This window comes from Ustilaginoidea virens, chromosome 3 (genome assembly GCF_000687475.1).
Source record: "Ustilaginoidea virens chromosome 3, complete sequence".
Taxonomy (NCBI): Eukaryota; Fungi; Ascomycota; class Sordariomycetes; order Hypocreales; family Clavicipitaceae; genus Ustilaginoidea; species Ustilaginoidea virens.
Window position 1 is genome coordinate 5,131,017 of NC_057318.1, and position 18,650 is coordinate 5,149,666.

At 54.6% G+C, this 18,650-nt stretch overlaps 6 protein-coding genes across 6 annotated transcripts; 3 read left to right on the forward strand and 3 right to left on the reverse strand.

Moving 5' to 3' along the window:
• Nucleotides 1–591: 591 nt before the first annotated feature.
• Nucleotides 592–1,918, reverse strand: UV8b_04294 (uncharacterized protein; the record flags this gene model as incomplete). The annotated part of the gene is made up of 2 exons (XM_043141792.1): nt 592–1,660; nt 1,731–1,918. 2 exons carry the CDS (start codon nt 1,916–1,918, stop codon nt 592–594), a joined length of 1,257 nt encoding a protein of 418 aa, XP_042997726.1.
• Nucleotides 1,919–4,365: 2,447 nt separating this feature from the next.
• UV8b_04295 (uncharacterized protein) lies at nt 4,366–4,965 on the forward strand (the record flags this gene model as incomplete). The annotated part of the gene is made up of 1 exon (XM_043141793.1): nt 4,366–4,965. The coding sequence occupies one exon, from the start codon at nt 4,366–4,368 to the stop codon at nt 4,963–4,965; it is 600 nt and encodes a 199-aa protein (XP_042997727.1).
• A 1,621-nt stretch (nt 4,966–6,586) lies between these two features.
• Nucleotides 6,587–6,894, reverse strand: UV8b_04296 (uncharacterized protein; the record flags this gene model as incomplete). Its single annotated transcript, XM_043141794.1, has 2 exons — nt 6,587–6,733; nt 6,814–6,894. The coding sequence occupies 2 exons, from the start codon at nt 6,892–6,894 to the stop codon at nt 6,587–6,589; spliced, it is 228 nt and encodes a 75-aa protein (XP_042997728.1).
• A 1,539-nt stretch (nt 6,895–8,433) lies between these two features.
• UV8b_04297 (uncharacterized protein) lies at nt 8,434–9,459 on the forward strand (the record flags this gene model as incomplete). The annotated part of the gene is made up of 1 exon (XM_043141795.1): nt 8,434–9,459. One exon carries the CDS (start codon nt 8,434–8,436, stop codon nt 9,457–9,459), a length of 1,026 nt encoding a protein of 341 aa, XP_042997729.1.
• Nucleotides 9,460–10,062: 603 nt separating this feature from the next.
• On the reverse strand, nt 10,063–12,202 carry UV8b_04298 (uncharacterized protein; the record flags this gene model as incomplete). Its single annotated transcript, XM_043141796.1, has 4 exons — nt 10,063–10,742; nt 10,828–11,075; nt 11,136–11,411; nt 11,649–12,202. The coding sequence occupies 4 exons, from the start codon at nt 12,200–12,202 to the stop codon at nt 10,063–10,065; spliced, it is 1,758 nt and encodes a 585-aa protein (XP_042997730.1).
• A 1,979-nt stretch (nt 12,203–14,181) lies between these two features.
• UV8b_04299 (uncharacterized protein) lies at nt 14,182–16,438 on the forward strand (the record flags this gene model as incomplete). The annotated part of the gene is made up of 4 exons (XM_043141797.1): nt 14,182–14,185; nt 14,464–15,249; nt 15,572–15,757; nt 15,813–16,438. 4 exons carry the CDS (start codon nt 14,182–14,184, stop codon nt 16,436–16,438), a joined length of 1,602 nt encoding a protein of 533 aa, XP_042997731.1.
• Nucleotides 16,439–18,650: the final 2,212 nt, after the last annotated feature.

Genomic DNA, 18,650 nt, shown 5'->3' on the forward strand with positions numbered 1-18,650 from the left:
TTTGCCTTCTTACAATATTTATCTTCACTCGCTTCAGGCAAAGAAGTGAAGTGTTGGTCTGGAAAGCGGGGCTCAAGTGTTCAAATAAGGTAGGTAGGCACCTAAGATAGGAATGTACATTTTGACGAACAGGTTCATCAGGGGTGTGGTCGTTCTTGGTTCTTGCCAAATAAGGTTGGTTCAATGTGGGACTTGCGTGGATACTGCACGGACCTGAATGGTGAAAAGACCAAACAGTACGAGGCAGCAAGCATTCGAGTCTGATCCCTCCAGTCTTCAGCGGCGCAGAGTACAGGGAACTTCAGTGGGGACTTTAGTGGGGAACTAAACTAATCCAGCGGGCGAGGAGGCCCAGCCAGCATCGAAGGCTTGGAGGCCCCAAACGCCAAACGCCAAACGCCAGACGCCAAAGAGTAAAAGAATTGACATGAACGGAGAAAGAGGCTGGGGGAAGAAAGCATTCGCGGTCATGACAACGGGCCTCGAGTGGAAAACGTGCGCTCAGTGATCAACGCCATGCGACAGCTGGCAACCTTTTCCAGATGAACAGCAATGCCTCTGGCCAAGTCGGTTTCTTTCCGACCAGGCCATTTACGTCTCGCCAAACAAGAAAACGCCTTTGCCTTTTCGAAAACCTCTCAATGCTCCCTGAACCGCAGCCTTGATGGCAGTCTCCTCCGTCTCCCCATCCCAGTTGATCTCGTCCACGGGCGCATTCTTGAAATGCCCCAGCCGCATCAGATTGAGAATATCGTTGACCATGTGCTCTCTGCCAATGGCATCTTTCCGGTTCCATCTGGATAGCCAGAAGCCCACAAATCGAAGGTCCTTGAAAATCAGCAGCCCGACGGGCAACGAGACGGGCTGCCTGGACATGCCCCCATACGAAACCAACGTGGCTCCCTCGCCCAGGGATCTTGCCAGTGCCGTAGCAGACTTGCCGCCTACGCAGTTGAGCGCGAGACCAATCTGCTCCCGTCCGCCGCGAGTGACTTCGGCAAGCTGATCCTTCCATTGCCTGGAGAGAAACTGGGATTCGCAAACGACAACGTCAGCGCCCAGCTCGAGGAGTTCTCGCCTCAGGGCCTCGGTTTCCTCGGCTGAATCCCTGTCGCGTATGACATTGATGCTTCGCAAGCCCCAGAGCTTGCCAAACTGGATGGCAGCGCGTCCCACGCCGGAATTGGCTCCATTCTGGATGAACCATTCACCTCGGCCAATCTCGAGCGGTCTCATGGGGAGACCTTTTGTTAGACCTGCACTCGGACCGTACTCGCGCAGAATACGGTAGGCTGTGCAGGGATTTATGCTGACGGTCGCGACTTGCGTGGGCGTGAGATTCTCCTTGTCAATCTTGAGAACATGGCTCGCCTCGAACACGGCATGCGTCCGCCACGTGCCCATCTGCTGGGCGGCCGGGATCACCCAATCGCCCTTTTTCAGGGACGAGGACGAGTCTCCTACGGACACGACCTCGAAAACACCCTCGTTACCTGGCACGGCGGATGGCTCCGAAGTGCCGATAAGCGAGGACATGGTTTGTTTGGATCCATACGTTCCCTGTATCGTGTTGATGTCGGCTGGATTTATTGCTGCGGCGAGGGTTCGGACGAGGACGGATGAGCTGGGGACGGAGGGAGAGATGGAGTGCGAATGCAGTCTGTAGGTCGAACGGTTGGTTAGCCTGACGCGATAACGTCTGTGTTCCCCTCCCCCCAGCTGCGACTCACTTCAGGACGTCTGCCGGTTCTCCATGAGCGGAATAGACGAGAGCCTTGGCCTGCGTGTAGCCATAGGGGCCGGACTTGCGCCGAACAAACGATTTCCGCGCCTGGCTTAAGCCGCTCTGCTGAAGCTTTGCCGGCTGTGGAGACGGTCTACGAAGCAAGGACCACCGCAGGCCGAGCTGAATCACCATGACAATGACAGTCAAGGAGTGCGGGACGCCGTTCGGAGTTGCTGAAGAATGCGATGCTTCTGTTGGCAGAGGTGTGTGGTTAGAATATCGGTTCGAGTTTGATGGATTGGGGGACGTCTCCCACGTATGTAGTTGCTGTAGCTTGAGTTGACCCGTCCATGCGCATGTTGGTTGGCTGCGGGCAAGGCTTCCGCTGGGTGGGTGGGTGCAGCAATAAAAATAAAATGGGCGTCGCCTCCCCAGCATTTCGCCCCGTCCACAGTCAAGTAGCTGGGGGTTCGTTCGATTTGAACAACAGAAAGACAAACTTGCTACGATATTAGCCCCTCACCAGACGAGACGCCGTCGGTTAAGGCAACACTCGGCAGAGACTGGTGAGCCGTAGCTTTTGCTGCCAGGTACCTAGGTAGTCAAGGGGACGTTTGGAAAGGCGCATCGAGATTACGAGGTACATACCCGCGAAGAGGTTGGGATTTGGGTACCTAAGGTACATAGCTTTCAGAGGCTCGCCTCGACAAATGGAAACTGTCTAAACGAAAACCCTTGCGCCATGCTCTGATGCCCTTATCCTCTGATGCTCTGTGATCTAACCTGGGCCATCTTACGAGTTGCTCCCTTTGTACTCCGTATGCCCTGGCCCCTTTGCAGTGCATGCTGGACAGGCTGGGCTGTGAGACATGACGCTGGTACCTTAATTGGCCCGTCGACGTACAGAGCAAGACAGACAGACAGACAACTACTGTACAGCACAAGCACGGCAGAGCAGGAGCTGCTGGAGCAGGTGGGCGCGCCTCGACGGTTCTGTACCATGTACTCCGTAGGATCGTGGATCTGTCATGGCGCGAACCGGGCTGTTTTAGGCCTTTGGCCGGTCCTCGGCTCGCCCAGTGTCGTGACTTGTCGCGTCTGGTCGAAACTGCTGGGGTTGCAAGCGTTGTGCCTTGCTTGACTCTTTGTTCGTTCCGCCGATGCAGACGGAGTCTGATGGGACGACGATGGCGGCAACACAGTCTCCATCGGGGACTGTCAGAAGACGAAGGAGTATGCTGTTTGACTGGCACCTAAAAAAGTTTAAATGGCTTCATGTCCCTGCCAAGATTTGGGGGGGAGGGGGTTCCGAGTTACCCGGCAGCTTCAAAGTAACGCGTGGCTGTCATCCCCACCAGACCATTCACAAGTCGGGTCCTTCGCCCTATTCCAGCGGCCGACGTCCGACCTCGGCCAGGTTGGCTTGGGCTGGCTTCGCCAACTATTGCGTCTGCTATCTCGCATTGATACGTGCTTACTGCATACAGTACATGTAAGCGAACAAGTCTTGAAGAAGAAGAAGAAACAGAGGGATAAAAAAGAAGGGGGCGGAGAGGGGGGGGGGCGGAGAGTCGACGAACGGGCACGCAGTCCGTCGCATTGGGCTGTTTGCTGGTGTTGACCGAGGACAAGCTGCTGGTCTTCTTATGTCGCAATTCGTAAGCAGGTTGGAGGCTCGGAGCCGGCAGCTACGACTACAACCAGGCCATCCTGCATACGTCGTACAGCGGTACACTCTAGGTAGGTAGGTACCTACAGGTATCCAGCACGTTTCCCTAATCTGGCAGCCGCCGGATGCCCAGGTAACAGGAACCTGCAATCTGCCTCAGGTAAGATGAGCAGGTCACGGCTCTACGGAGCATAGACTTCTCCACTGCTTCGGCTTGGGTCAATTACCTTCATGTTGGGTAAGGTACATACCTATCGACAGGTAGGTACATGTGATGACCTACACTAAGGCCGCTGTTCTGTTTCCAGATGCAGGTTAGACGCCACGACCAAGCCCCTTCTCTTGGCGAAACAAGCAAAGAAGAGCCAGGCCAAAGGTCGTTCTCCTTTCTCCAAGACTGCTCAATCGCCCGTTCCCTCTTTGCCTGCACTCGATTGCGGAGAATCCTCGTTTTTCTCTTCTTTTCTCTTCTTTTCTTTTCTTTTTCTTTTCTTTTCTACCCATTGCCCGTTGTTTCGTCCCCGGAATTCTCCCGGAATTCCCCAGAACCATTGCTTCTTTCCGACCCCGGTCCGCGAAACGTACGTGCGGCGCCACTCGACTTCGTCAACACCCCTGCCCTGCCCTTCCCTGCCCTTAGAGATCCAGTTTTCTCACTGTACTCCGTACCGGTGTACCCTGACCAACAACAAGCTTTCTGTTGCTCTCCTTTTCTCATTTGTGGCATCGGCATCGTCTGTTTCTGATGCTTCGCATGGACGCGTGATCGATCCCGCCACTCTTTTCACTCCTCCTGTTGCCGCAACTGGGCTCTCGAGGCTAGCAAGCACTTTGTCCACCGAGTCACTGACCCCCCTTTGCCTCTTCCAGCGGGGACCTGGCTCTCTCGTTCCCTGTCCCAACTCTCCTCCATCCTCGGGTGTCTTGCTGGATTCTGCGTCTTCACGTCTCCTTCTTCCATACTTCAGCAATGCCTTCCCGCCTCAATGGCCCGGCCACGCCTCGATTTGAGCTCCCCGCTCTTGACTTGAACTTTGGCAGCATCACCGACGGAACCAACATTCCACCTCCTCCCCTGGACTCCCCCATTGTGCCAACGCCTCCCCAAACACCTCCGCAAACAAAGAGAGTCGACGAGGCCGTCATCAACGGGGACGCGGTCGAAAAGACGAGCTCTCCCGATTGCAACACTGCTGGTAATAAGTGGCCCGCCGATGAAGCACCTTCGAGTCCTGCCGGCTCAGCCCGCCAAGGCAGCCTCCGGAGACTACTTAGTAGGAACATGCTAAATGCCAGTTACCTAGAGGGCAACTCGACTTCGCTGGACAACGTTACCAGACCACCAAGCCGCAGTGCCCACAGCCTCACGGCGGGATACAAGTCAAGGAGGAACAGCTGGTTCAACCTCTTCAAAAGCGGCGAATCGAAGCGTTCGAGCATCATGTTTGACGACAGCAGCACTATGCCCAAGAGGCGGGCTGGTCCACCACCTCCGACGATCCCCGAGCTCAAGGGCATTGAAACCAAGGATGGGAGCCTCGGAAACGATCTCTTCAAGAACATCAAGTGATTTGTGTGTGGTAGTATGATACGACTGGGATAAACCACTGAATATGTGTTCGGGAAAGGGAAACAAAAAAAAAGGCACGCCCTACCAAATCGAAGCTTGAATGCATCGGAAACCGCACGTGTCGCCAAACCTACATTGCTGGGCGAGCGATGATGGCTCTGCAGCGAATCGTGGAACATTTCTTTTTGAAGCTCAATCTCCTTGCACTACTCCTCATTTCTCCATTTTTTTTTTTCCCTTTTCTTTTACGTCTTCTTCGTCACGACTCCATCGAAACATGCTAGTCCTGGGATGATGCACGATACGGCAACGACAACAGAGTCAAAGCCGTCGAGTCGAAATACTTCAACATGGGAAACAACACTAGCGCGTGATTACGTTTTTTCTTCTTCTATTTTGCTCCCTCTGTTTTATTCTGGAGGAGAAGAGGGGGCGGAGGGGGTGAAGGGTGGAAGAGGAGGGTGGTTTTCGGCCAAGATACCCAGCCCTTTCGAGGGGTTTCATTCATCTGACCCGACATGAGAAAGCGCAACATCCTCGAATCTATGTTCTGTTCGATTTGTTTTGCCACATTGGTCACATGATTGTCGACTTTGCGTGCGCACGCCCGAAACTGCTGCGCGGCGTATTTGATTGAGAAGACTTTTTTCGACAGTTTGTTGCGGGCGTGGAGGAATGCGCGAGACTAAAATTTCGCTTGAAGATGAAAATCGGTCGGGGAATCGCATTGATATATCGGACTCTGTAATGTCCCAAGCATCTCTGTCAGTGATAATGGGGCAAAATGTGAGGGTAGATAGATGATGAGCAATGGCTTGGGCAGCACACGACCTGTCCAGCTAGTCTAACGTGCCAGACACGAATTTGCTAAACCGTCGGGGAATTGATTCCTTTTTGCACATTCTCCTTCCTTTTACATTTTCTTGTTCCCTTTCTTTGTTTTCTTCCTTTTTTCCTCTCTTCCTTTCTTCCTGTCTTCCTTTCTTCCTTCCCCCCTTTCTCCCTTTCTCCCTTTTGCTGTCGACAATCTCACCCTGTCCATCCTCCTCAACGCAACTGGTGCATTCCCGAATTGCTGTGGAACCGGCTGCTGTGAAACAAGTTCACGGCTCGATGACGACCCAAGTTTTTTGCTCCACTGCCGGAGACCACATCTTTTGACAATGATGCCGTCACCCATCCCAGCATCCACAAGCAAACTCGAGTTTGGCACACGCGAGGGGGGGCAGGTGAACAAAAAAGAGGAGTGAAAAATGAACAACCTCGTTCAGATGTAGACTCGGGCATACGCAGAGACATGTTCAACATTGACCCTACACGAGGCAGTCCGCAGCCGCCATGCATGATACGAACCTGCGCGTACCGTGTTTGCCGCCTCGGGCCAACCAAAGTAGCTATTTAGCTACCTCACTCCGCACCTAGGTACCCCGTACGTAGGTAGACAACGGCGTCCTTTGGCCAGTTGCACCATGCCGGTTCTTACGTGACGGGGGGTGTCTGGATCCGTGGCCGTCTTGGGGCGGTTTCCAGGTCCTTGTTCACTGCGAACTGCAGACTGGTTCCAGGATGCCCGCACCTGGCGCCGCGAAACGACATGCATCGTGATTCGAATCGTGTATTTTTAGCTGCGCCCAAGACAGTAACGGCACCTGGGCGCAGGACCCAGCTGCTGCCTCGGGCCTTTGGAGGCAGCCAGCGCTTGGGTGCCAGCGAGCGAGTGTGGTGACGGAGCATTCTGTTTTGGATAAGGAGACCTGCTGGAAAAGGCCTGGCAGTTTTTAGTTTCGTGGTTGTGATGCGTACCAGGCAGGCCATTGGAAGTGGAGCTGCGGGCAGACCGATACATACACGTAGCGTCATTGTCTGAGCCACCGCCCAGGCTGCTTTGGCAATTCTCCGAATCCTCCCCAGAATGGGACACGGCTGCATGAGGGACGCTCGGTCGCCGAGGGGTGTGGTCTGGTCTGGTCTGGTCCTGATTATGCATGCACTCCCTCGGCTGTTTCTGGACGCGGCAACACACCACGCAACACAGAGCCTCGCCCGGCAGGCCAGGACGTACTGTAAAAGACGAGATGCCATTTGATAGATGCGACAAACGGCGAGAATGCGGCGCCTCAGGTCCTGCTCGCTCTTGGCTGGCGTCTCTGGCTGGCGTCTCTGGCTGGCGTCTCTCTCGCTCGGCAGCCAAGCCGGTGCGAAGAAAAGAATCCGTGAGACGTGGGCGTGGGTTTCCTCGTCTGTTTCTTATAGCTGACTGCTCTTGTGTGCGTCCGACAACATCGCAGAAACGGCTCATTGCTTCGCTTCTTCTGCCGTTTCCCCCCTGCCCCATTACTTCTTCGGCGTTTCCGACGACCATATATACGTGACGCATGAAGGGTCACGGCTCCCCGGCAAATAGATACGATTCACCGATAATCGGAACAGTTTCCGAGAGCAGCTATGACGGCGGCTCATGACTTTTGAGAAGCTCATGAGATGGGAGTCAAAGGCCGGAACGCGTGCTCAAGGATGGGTATTTACAGCGATGGCGGATGACCCCGGAGCAAGAGTGGTTCGCTTGCAACAGCCACCGCGCCAGCTCTAACAGAGTCTGGGGCCGGGTTCCGACATGCCTGTCGCTGATGGACGTGGCCAGGGAGGAGATGTCGGCAAAAGGACAAATGTACAGCGCTTGCGACTGCTTTCTGGTTGAAGACTGCCCGCTTTCCCACGAGCATCATCAGAGGTGGCGGAAACCCTGGACCCAATGGTCGGGAAAGGGGGCCAGACACCGCCCGGTCTGGATACGCGTCGTCATCGGTCTGGCGTTGGTTGCCCTGGAGCTTTTTTAACCTGTCCGCTCTATTTCGTGCGATACATTGCAACTGGCTCCCGGAGGAGCCGGGCTCGGCGGATGAGAAACTCGTGGAATATCGCAGAGTCAGCCGCGAGCAAGTTCTGTCCGGAATCGCGTCTGAAGCATAGGGGATCCGTGGTACCCGCGCCGTAGTAAGTCGCCATGGCCGCCAACAGACTCTCGATTCTTAATAGTGGTCACCTCTCTTGGCCCGTTACAGGCAGCATGAAAGAAAGCTTCAGATAGCCATCATTGAGCGAGCCAAGGTGGCAAACGAGTGAACAATGCATTGTTCACTTGCTTCTGTGGTCAAAGCAACGGACGCCCCCGACACATGACGTCAGCAGCCACCTCTGTTCGGCATGGAAACATAATTTCCCCCGAAACTACCAGACACTCCGCACGTGACGACGGGTCCTTTTCTTTCCCTCCTCCTCAACCAACCTCACAGAATCCCATCCTCGTCAAAGAGCTGCCAACTGGCTTGTCCCGCCACACCCAACAAGTCCCGAGGGCGTAGCCGACGCCAAAATGTCCCGTTTCCGGAAATCCCGTCAAAAAGCGAAATCGACCTGACCCTCCCCCCAACCCCCAAAAAAACCGAGAGAGGGAAAAAAAAAGAAAGGATGGCGCGCTTCGTGCCTCGCGATTCCTTTACCGTACCCTCGTCCATTCCCAAGACGTACTTCCTGGGCCACCACCTTGCCGGCGCCAACAAGATCCGGTCGATCCTCTCGAGCATATCGCTCGTCATCGAATGCCGCGACTTCCGCCTGCCTCTGTCGACGCAGAACCCCACGCTGGAGCGAAGCGTGGCCGGGCGCGAGCGCCTCCTCGTGTACACAAAGTCCGACCTGGGGACCGACACGCCCGGCGCGAAGCCGCTGCTGCGCCGGCTGCACGGCGACGACAACGTGGTCTTCTGGGACAAGACCAGGCCCGCGACCACGGGCGCTCTGCTCGCGCGGCTCAAGCGCGCCGCGCGGGAGCAGGACTCGCTGACGGGCCTGCGGGCCCTGGTGGTCGGCGTGCCCAACGTCGGCAAGAGCACCTTGCTCAACGCCCTGCGGAGCGCCGGCGGCGCGGCGGGCGGGGGCAAGAAGGCAAAGGCGGCCAGGACGGGCGACCAGGCCGGCGTGACGCGCAAGGTCGGCACGGCCGTCCGCGTCGTGGCGGCCGAGGACGCGGGCGGCGTGGCGGGCGGCGTGTTCGTCCTGGACACGCCGGGCATCTTTCAGCCCTACGTGGGGGACGGCGAGACCATGATCAAGGTCGCTCTCGCGCACGGCATCAAGAAGGGCCTGATTCCGGACGAGGTCCTCGCCGACTACCTGCTCTATCGGATGAACCGGTGGGATCCCAGCTTGTACGGGCGCTATTGCGAGCCCACCAACGATGTCAACGACTTCTTGACGGCTGTGGCGAGGCGCGACGGGAAGCTCAAGCCCGGCGGGCTGCCGAACTGGCAAGAGGCTGCGGCGCGGATCCTCTCCCAGTGGCGGGAGGGGAAGCTGGGGCGATTTGTGCTGGACGAGCTCGGGGAGGCCGGCATCCGCAACCACGAGCTGCTGCTGGCGCAGCCGGCCTTGAGTTTGCATCAGGCTAGGAAGGCACAAAAGGAGGCGAGAAAGGCCCGGGACGCAGGGGACTAGTCCAACCCACGCACGCAGCATTTGTCCAATGTGCCGAATCCAGTGCCAAACCTAGGTACCCAAGTCAGTGCATTGACGTGACTTGTGCGGTGGTTCGTTGAACAGGCCAACAGGGTGATGATGCGTGCCCCGCGACTGTGCCGTAAAAAGGACAAAAAAAATGTGATTTCCATCCGTCGCCCATCTTTTGCATCGCTCCGTCAAATCTCCATAGTCAATATTTCCTTGCTGCAGAAAAAGAAGCAAGCGCGAGACGAGAAGGGTATGCTAAGCAAGAAACAAATGAAACCAAAGCCAATCCTAACAGCGCGCCTTTAGATATCTGGATTCCCGCATGCCAACATCATGGTCGCATTCAACATCCCCCCCCCCCCATGTAAGTTGCCCGCTGCGCCTGGATACAAATCAAACCGTCCCAAACCACAATAGCTGAGTCCTCATACAATTGTTGCTGCGACTCCTCTCCACCCTGCACAAGAGTCGCGCAAGTCGCAGCAACAAAAAAGACAAAAGAAAAGCCTCCCAGCCCTCCTTCAAGAAATGAGTCTCCCCGATAATGCCGAAAAGGACAGCAGCACACAGGTTCTTCCTTTGCATCTTCAATCATGCGTACTGATTCTGCCATTTGACCATGTCTCGCGTGAGCACGTCCATCATTTCCATGTAGCTCAGCTTCCTGAAGTTGTTGGTGTTGGAGGAGCACGAAATGTCGCCGAGGTCAACGTCAGAATTCGTCTGGGCCGACTCTTGCTTTTCTTGCGGGGTCTCTCGCCCGCTGACGCTCGGGCTCAAAGGCGCTTCCGTTGCCAAGTCAACTTGAGTTCTCGATATAAACTCCATGATGGCAGCCACGCGACGCTTCATGTCGAGCATGCTCATCTTGTTGACCGTGTTTCCCTTTCCTCTCGAGCCTCGGTTCTCAGTAGCGGACGACTTGGATTGGCCTGTAGTAGTGGCAGTGGTAGTAGCAGTTGTGGTGGTGGTGGAGGAGGTGGCAGTAGCAGCAGCAGGCTCGGCTCCTTTTTGAAGGTCTCGAGACATTGAGCGAGCCGGCGATCCCCCGTCAACGTCTCGATCTTTTGTGTATTGGTTTTTGCCTTTGCCCCGTCTATTGCTTCGAGCTCCTCTCTTGTGAGAGCTGCTGGTTGTGGGATGGCTAGTTGGTGGGGTACCTGGAGCTTGCAAGATTGAAGGCGACCTCTCTTTCGTAGGCGATTCCACAGGCTTGTGCTGATTCACCTTGGCAGATGCAGCGAGGGGTATCTCTTCGGAGAGATCCGAGTCTAAGTTTCACGAGTTGTTAACAAGGCCATCCTACTTCGGTCGCAGGACCCAGGACATAAGAAAAAAGAAAGGAAAGCAAATTACCGTCTGCTCGCCGGCGGTCTGCTCGGCCTTTGCGTGCGTTTGTGGCTTCTTGCCGTACGCGTTCTTTGTCGTCCTTTTCAGCAGTTTCTAGCTGATGCCTGTGACTCCTCGCTGATGCTTTAGCCCCGTTGCGGGCTTCCATATTGTCCTCGGAAGCTTCGTCTTCCACATGGTTTGGTTTCTCGACAGGACGGGGAGAGACAGATCGGGAGCTTGTTCGCTGCCGTTTGACAATGGCATTGTTGTTGCTGCACAGGAAATTAGCGCCGCCAAAACCGCAGAGACCAAGGAAATGAGGTGGCACAAACTCTTCGCTTCCACTTCTCCCTCGTTTGGTACGCCTGGCATTTGACTCGACTGAGTCATTAGTCTTTTCTTCCTTGCTGATTTCTATCGCTCGCCGCAACTGCTCGTCATCGTAGGCAGCATCTCGACTGTTCATTGTAGATCTTCGCTTGGAGGACTGCGTAGCCGTGCCCGGGCGGGAATTTTTGGAAGAGTTTTTGTCATCTTTGGCAATAGAGGCCGCTCGCGAGGTGGCGCGTGATTGTCGACTTAGAGGTACATATTTTGAGTACTTTTGACTGTAATCAAAATCTGTCAGAATCCCTTTTGGCCATGTAGAGCAAGTTTACCGATACGGGCTGCTGGTTCCAGGGAACTTGCTGCTCGCCCCCCTCCTGGTTCGGCGAAGAGGTTCTTGTATCAAAGAACCGTAATTCAGAAGCTTTAACAAGTCGAAGAAGTGGCTGCTCACAGAGAGGGGCCCCCAAGAGGCCGAGGTTTTCTGGACTAGGTGTTGCAAAAACAAGGTAACTCACCCGTTGGTGGCAGCATGTATTTTGTGGAGGTCTTTCCGACATTGCTCGCAGAAATACTCGTCAGGCGAGCTTTCTGCACTGAAGATGCCGACGCAAGCTCCGTGTTGCCAGACTTTGCAAACGTCGCATTGAACAAAAAACCCAGTGACTTCATCTGTGAGTTCAATTGCCGCAAAAATGTCGGCATCAGGGCCATTGACGGGGGGGGGGCCAGGATAATCCTCCGAGCCACAGAGACAGCGGACAGCCTCATCTTCCTCCTCTGGCAAATCGTCACTGCCATGAGCCATGTCTATGTTGTCGCTCCGTGAGTTGCGGTCGCTGTCGTCGTTTTGTCCGCGCTTGCGTCTCCTGCCCAACAAAGTATCGTCGAAGTCGTCGAGTGGCTCAGAAGACAGTGAGATGCTCGGAGTCGACTTTTCCGACGAGGGCTTGTTGATTGATCGGGTGTTTCTCTCCACACGCCCAGATGCGTTCGATGAGGAGGATGACGGCTGTGACTGAGAATTGGTCGCGCGAGCTCGTGAGGATCGCCGAGGCGACGGAGGTGCCATTTGATAAATGGACTGAGGCGCGTGATGTGTGAAAGAGAGCAGCGAGCGGCCAACAACAGTCTACAATACTCTGCGCTATATCCAATGATGCTCTGAATTGGGTGTCAGAGCCAGAGGAGGGAGGGAAAGGAAGGGGGGGGGGGGTCTCCGAACGGATTGGCCGTAATAGACGGGGGCGACGAGTTGTGGTGTTGACGAAAATGGCTGATGGCGCGGATAAGGTTGCAGCTGGTCAAAGAGACGAGCACTTCATGTGAGATGAGCTGCAGGTCTGTATCGGGGATTGGCTAGCTGTCATGACGGCAGCAGGCCAGAAAGCAAAGAAAACGAGCTTGAGGTCATGAGATACGCCCGAATAGCGGAGGGGAAATTGGAGCAGAACAAGAGATGCCAGGAAGGGATGTGCTGGGCGCGAAAGGTACCTATTCTCGTATGGGAAACTCGAGTGCGGCGGGCGGAATCCGACCGCGGTGGGAGCTGAGTGCCTCCAACCCACCGGACCGCCCAAGTACCAAGGTACATGTGCCCTGTACCCTATGTACGGTACCTACCTGTAGGTACCTAGCTACCTAGGTACCTAGGTACCTACCTAATGTACCTGGTAATAGGTACCTGGGTACCTACCTCTGCCGTAGGGCATCAGCTCTAGCCCTGACGCCGCCACAATCATCCATATCTCGCGAGATTCGATTCTAAATTACGATTCTGGTCACTGCTTGCATGGGCATGCGGCTGCTGGTAGTCATGTACGCGCGGAGCTTGATTCTGGAGGACTCGTGCTATGTTGTGTTTGCATTCTTGGCCGTCTCGAAAAGTCAAAAAGACAACCCCCCCCTGGGCGTGGTGCTTCTCCGCGACATCCCCGCCACTCCGTCCCGCTTTGCCGAACGGAGGGGCTGGGAAATGCAGAGGCAGCGCAGCGCCAGTGCAGCGCAACTCGCACGTGCCAAGATTATTTCACTCTCGAACAAGTCTCGCACCAGACGTACGTCCAGAGCAACACACGGTGGGAATGGTGTGGTACGGGCGTGTTCATCACGAACCGGAAATACCTGCAGACTCGTCCGTACTCTGCGCAGACTGCTGATAATTACAGACAACGGACCACAGACTGCGGACTCTAGACTAGCACAAATTAAATTCATTTCGTCATCGGGGGGGGGGGGAGTCCACCCTGCCGCTACGTCCGTACTCTACTCTACTCCGTGGTTGCTGGCTCGTAGCGTGACAGGCCACCTTTGCTTACCTAATCTCCCGTGGTTCAGGCTCAGGCTGGCTGCTGGTGCACAAGCCCACCGCCGCCTCCTAACCACAACTGCGACTTGTCAATGGCTGCTGCTCAATCTCAAACCACATGTATGCTATTTCCCTCGACCTTTGCACCAAACCGTCGATTTCGTCTCTTTTGATACCCGCAGCCACTTTTCTTGGCAGTTTGTAAACTCTTTTTTGCATAGCTCAGGGGATCCAACGCCTGCTCTCTGTGCTCTCGAGACCTTGCTCCTTCGACTTCGCCCGTGGTGTCCCTCAATCGGTAAGTCTACGTGTCACCTGCTCTGGCAGCGAGAGAGAAGCTCGGAAGGACATGAGAGGTTTCGGCATGAACCTATGTCCTTTGCCTCCCATGAGCTTCGGCCTCGACTTCTACCCCAAGTTTCCGCTGCACTCCTGTCCAGCACTGCCAAGCTTGAATCACCTCGACAAACCTGCCAATTTTCTGACTACGAACAAGGAGCGCCTATCGGGACCCAACCGGGAACACGCATCTCTCAATCACGCTCCATCCGTCGAATAGCTGCCGTAGCAGAGGTCAAGTCAGAGCTATTGCAGGTTGCTGTTGGGCTGAAACCCGTCAACTTTCTCGACCAGCTTGACCCAGTTGCAAGTGCTAGCCACCAGAACCCCTGGTTGCCGCTTCCGCTTCCTCTACCTCGGGGCCTACTTCTAGGAGGTGTGGAATCTCGTGCCAACCATGTTTGATGGGTACGCGTTCCCTTCCAAATTGACGCTTTGAGACAACACAGACAACACAGTATTTCATGTTCTGCCGCTACCGCACCCTTCCCTTACACCATTCGCCTCATCGGCTTCATGCACTCTCAAGTGCGGGGCAGCCAGGGCTATGGCTCCGTCCATCTTATCCTTCATCGTATCCTTACCTTGCTTTGCTTTCTCCATGAGACCGTGCTTTGCAGTCCCCGGCCTCTTGGTACCGACAATTGTTTGTTGGCTAACGTTGAGGTTCTGTTGGCCTCGGACAGAGTGTAGTCAGATGATGTCACCGGATACTGTGTCGGCGCTATTTCCAGATCGGCCCATACGGCCGCTGCCCAAACGTCGACTTCGCGAACGCTTAACGCCAGAAGTTGCGGGTGCAATCAGGTACCCCCCAAGGACACGGGGTGCCTTGCCGCTTTTTCATTACCCTCCTTTCACCGTAAAGGAGGAAGGTGGCCAGCTCGACATCAATTCCCACAAATTGATGCAAAACAACGACACTGCCTGCGCTGTGGTACGACAACAAAACGAGACAGTGACAAAGGACGGGAGGGAGCCTTCTGGTGCGGTCTGGAGTTCGCTCGTGCCGACATCTCCGGGGGAGACATCGTCCCGAACTCATCAACCGGTTCGACCAGACCAGCCGCGGCGTACCGACCCTCAAGCTCCTCCATCAATCACCTCGTCCATTGACGGGTATGACTCTTTCGAAAATACAAACAATAAGAAGAAACGAAAGATACCATCCGCTGGAGACTTGTCGGTTAATGGAGCTCACGGACTCGGTAGCGAAGCTGCTGCCCCAACACTGTCCACTGACCCGACCACCCCCGTCAACGAAGGCACCCAAGTCGTTGACAGATTCCATCACGGACCTACGAGCCCATCGCCATCAGGAACACATGTCGCAAATAGTCAAGGATTCTCCGGCCCCGGACGAGGAAGGTTTGGGCGCTCGAGGAAGGGTAGGAGCCCGCTGCGAGCGCTGCCTGACGGCAACAATGCGTGGCCAGTTCAGCCCATGAACTCGGGCACGGCTCAGTGGTCTGGTAAGGCAGCCCCCGTCGAGAAATTTTTCGTCCTTGGGCCTTTTGCATGTCGGCCTTTGTGTCACCGAGGGCACTATATTCTCTCGGATTGTAAACTTTTACACGTGCCTGTTGCCCACGCTGCTGGGTTCCATTACTGTCTGCTCAGCTCAGCTTTCAACTCACTGCATTTGATGGTCGTAGTCTAGTCAGGTTGCCGTTCTCTGCCCCTGCAACATTATCATGAATCTCGTTTTGGTTCATGGCTCGATCTTTTTTTTCCCCTGTGGTTTTTTGGGTTCTTCTTTCTTGGATCTAATCGCTAACTTGCCCTTGTTTTTAGAAAATGATCGAGGGGGTATCATTTCCAGCGCCATTGCCAATGCCGGAAAGCTTCCCCTCCCCTCCCTGGGGCAGGAGAACATAAGTCTTCTCCAGCAACATTCTTCTACTCTTAAAACCGCATCAACCTCGGGTCAATTCACTTTCACGTGTGTTTCGCAAGTGCCTGGAACTGTGCGGTGGCCTGGTAAGATTTGCATCATCGCCCAGAAAGTGAAGGATTTGTGCTCATTCCGCTGCAGGCCAGCTGCCCTCACACGCCGTTGCTACGCAAGCTCCTGAGTTGTCTTCGTCGAATGCGAATGTTGAAGCGCACAATGCGTCGGTAATTGCCGGCCCCGGTAAAGCTGGACAGTCACGCAGGTCAGGTCGCCGTCGGCTGGAAGAGGAGTTGATGGCAGCAGCACGCCGTCGTAGACAGATGGCAGCGGACAGCTTCTATCATAACCCGCCCAGCATTGAGGACATGTGGGTCTGCGAGTTTTGCGAGTATGAACGGATCTTTGGTGAACCGCCTCGAGCCCTCATTAGGGACTATGAAATCAAGGACCGCCGCCAACGCCAAGAAGAAGCCGAGCGAAAGAGGCTTCTTGAAAAAGCCAAGGCAAAGAGCAGGAAGAGCAGGAAGAATGGGAAAGCACCCAGCAAGGGCGGTCACACCGGCAGTCACCATGATGAACATGGTCCACCTGATTTTGCCGAGGATCAAGACGCATCCCCAATGCATCAGGGACACAGCCACTCGACACAATCCGAAGAGGATTATGAGGTTGTGCATGAAAACAGGCACACCGCGACGCTCTCTGAGCGCGTTCATCCACCTGGTACTCATTACGGGATTGTTGACAGCACACGAGTCAAAACCTAGGAAACAGCCGAGTATGACGGATCCCTGTTTCTTTCTTTCTTTCTTTTTTCTTCCTCTTCTCTCATGCAAAGTCAAGGCAGAAGCTATCTATTAAGACTTTCTTCCCACAGCATATACTTTGCGTCAATTTTAACCCACTGGGCACTTGTGGGCAGCGTTGGATGCCTTTGTCATTGCCCGATCGGTGAGGAAAGGGCTTACCTCCGGGCGAGGCGACATACAGTTGAAGGGGTGAGTGCTGTCAGGACGTCCTGTCATAACACTGTTGGCAGCATCTATAGAGCCCAGTTCTACGACATAGAAACATGGCTAGCATTTGGCTGCCTGTTTAATAGCGATGAACAAGCTGCAAATTATTATCTTAAGCCTCCATCCTTAGAGAGTCTTGTTCCAGTGGACAGGGTAGTCCTGGATTCGAAAGCATCAATGCATTGCATGACTGAACGTCTGTAGCTGTCGGTTGGTCCTGTATAACGTAGCAAACGTTGTTGCCAATAGCAGCTTATCTGCTTGAACTTCCAGACGACAATGCACCTGCCTACCTTCATGTTGGGTTGAGCAAGCTGAGTCCAGGATGTCTGCCGTCAAACTAGCTCTACTTGCTCGCACTTCAGGAGTGATGAGTGATGAATGACTAGTGCAGTGGTGAAAGAGTTGACGTTACGGACTACGGAACGGTGATGAGGGTATCTCAACCCTCTGCGTGTTGCAGGAGACCATCATTCTGATGAGGATCAGTGACGATTCATGGGCTAGGAAACCGAGGTTGGACGGAAATTTCCTTGCGGCATGGCCGGTGACCCTGGCGACCCACGCACGCCTGGATTCTTTTGATTCGTAGCCTGGGCCCCTAGTACAAACCATCATAGACTCGGTTGAAGTGCTTAGTGAATGATTTAATGGACGACGTTGATCCCAAATTTCCTCCTACTGGCAGAGTCTGAGCGAGCTATCATCACCCCTAGTTCCAAGTGGGTCTAGTGCGTTCTGATGCTGGACCGGCCCAGCAATGTCGTCATAGCCGGTTGTTGCGACAGGGCTGAGCAGGTCATCCAAAGGAAAAATGGAAAAAGAAAACCGTGGGGAGTATTTTTTACAGTTTTTTTTTTTTTTTTTTTTGAATGTGATATACGAAACAGGAAAAAAAAACATACAACACCAGGTATTCGCTGGTCGTCACCGACCCAACTACTATACTAATCCGGCGCTCGCCTGGTTATCTATCGGAGATCGGACGGGATCCAGAATTTTCAAGCGGCTATGGTCGTATGTGCCAGAAGACTGAGCAAAGCAACTCTATCATGTCCGCCGCCGTGCCTATGTACTGACCGATGATGCGCACCACGGGGCTGGAGCGGTCCTTGGCAGACATGGACAGGGACCTTGGGGCGATCCTGCGACCAAAACAGCGATCGATGTACAATGCGGGCGACAGCCATGGCTTTCTTCCATTCCTTTTCGTTTCCGGTTTCCCTTGGAATACGGGGGGCATGCAACCTTTTCATTTGCCGTTACGAGTTTAGTCGCGCTGGTTGGTTGCTTCCTTCTTCAGTGCGTCCTACCTTCCGGAAGGAACCTGCCTTCTGCAGGTTCTGTAGGAGTACCCACTACTCCGTTCGTGATGCGTTATGTTAGGTCTGGTAGCTTACCTAGGAGGTAGAGGTAGGTACGTACCTAGGTAGGTAGGTAAGTTGGTACCTACTAACCTAACCTAGTCCTTGTTAGCGCACCCCATCCCTGCCTCATGCCCCACCGCCCTACAGGCCTAGCCCGGTTCCGTCCCAGCTGCGGAGCGTGTTTGATTAGACTTTGTCCACGTCTGCGACTCTGCAAGTCGTCTGCATCCTCGCGACTCGACGACGACTCACCAGAGTCAAACCCTCAAACCCCATCTATCACTCTCCATCGATTTCCTCCGAGATGCGCTACGCCTCCCGCTAAGATCTTCTTCCCTTGCCGTCCTCCCCTCCCGCCGAGCTTCTCTTCAGCAGTTTTCCCTTTTGGCTCTCTTTTCTCCCTTCCCACTCCATCAGTCAGTCCTCTTGGGTCGCATTCGCTGTGGCAAAACATCTCTTATTCTCATCTTTTGCCTCTCCAAATCATTAATTTTCTTCATTATCCCCCGCCCCCAATTCCTTTCGTTTCTTCCGGCCCCAACACCAATCCTCCTCATTGACTCTGCTCCCGCCCTGAACCTCCAAGACTCTGATGC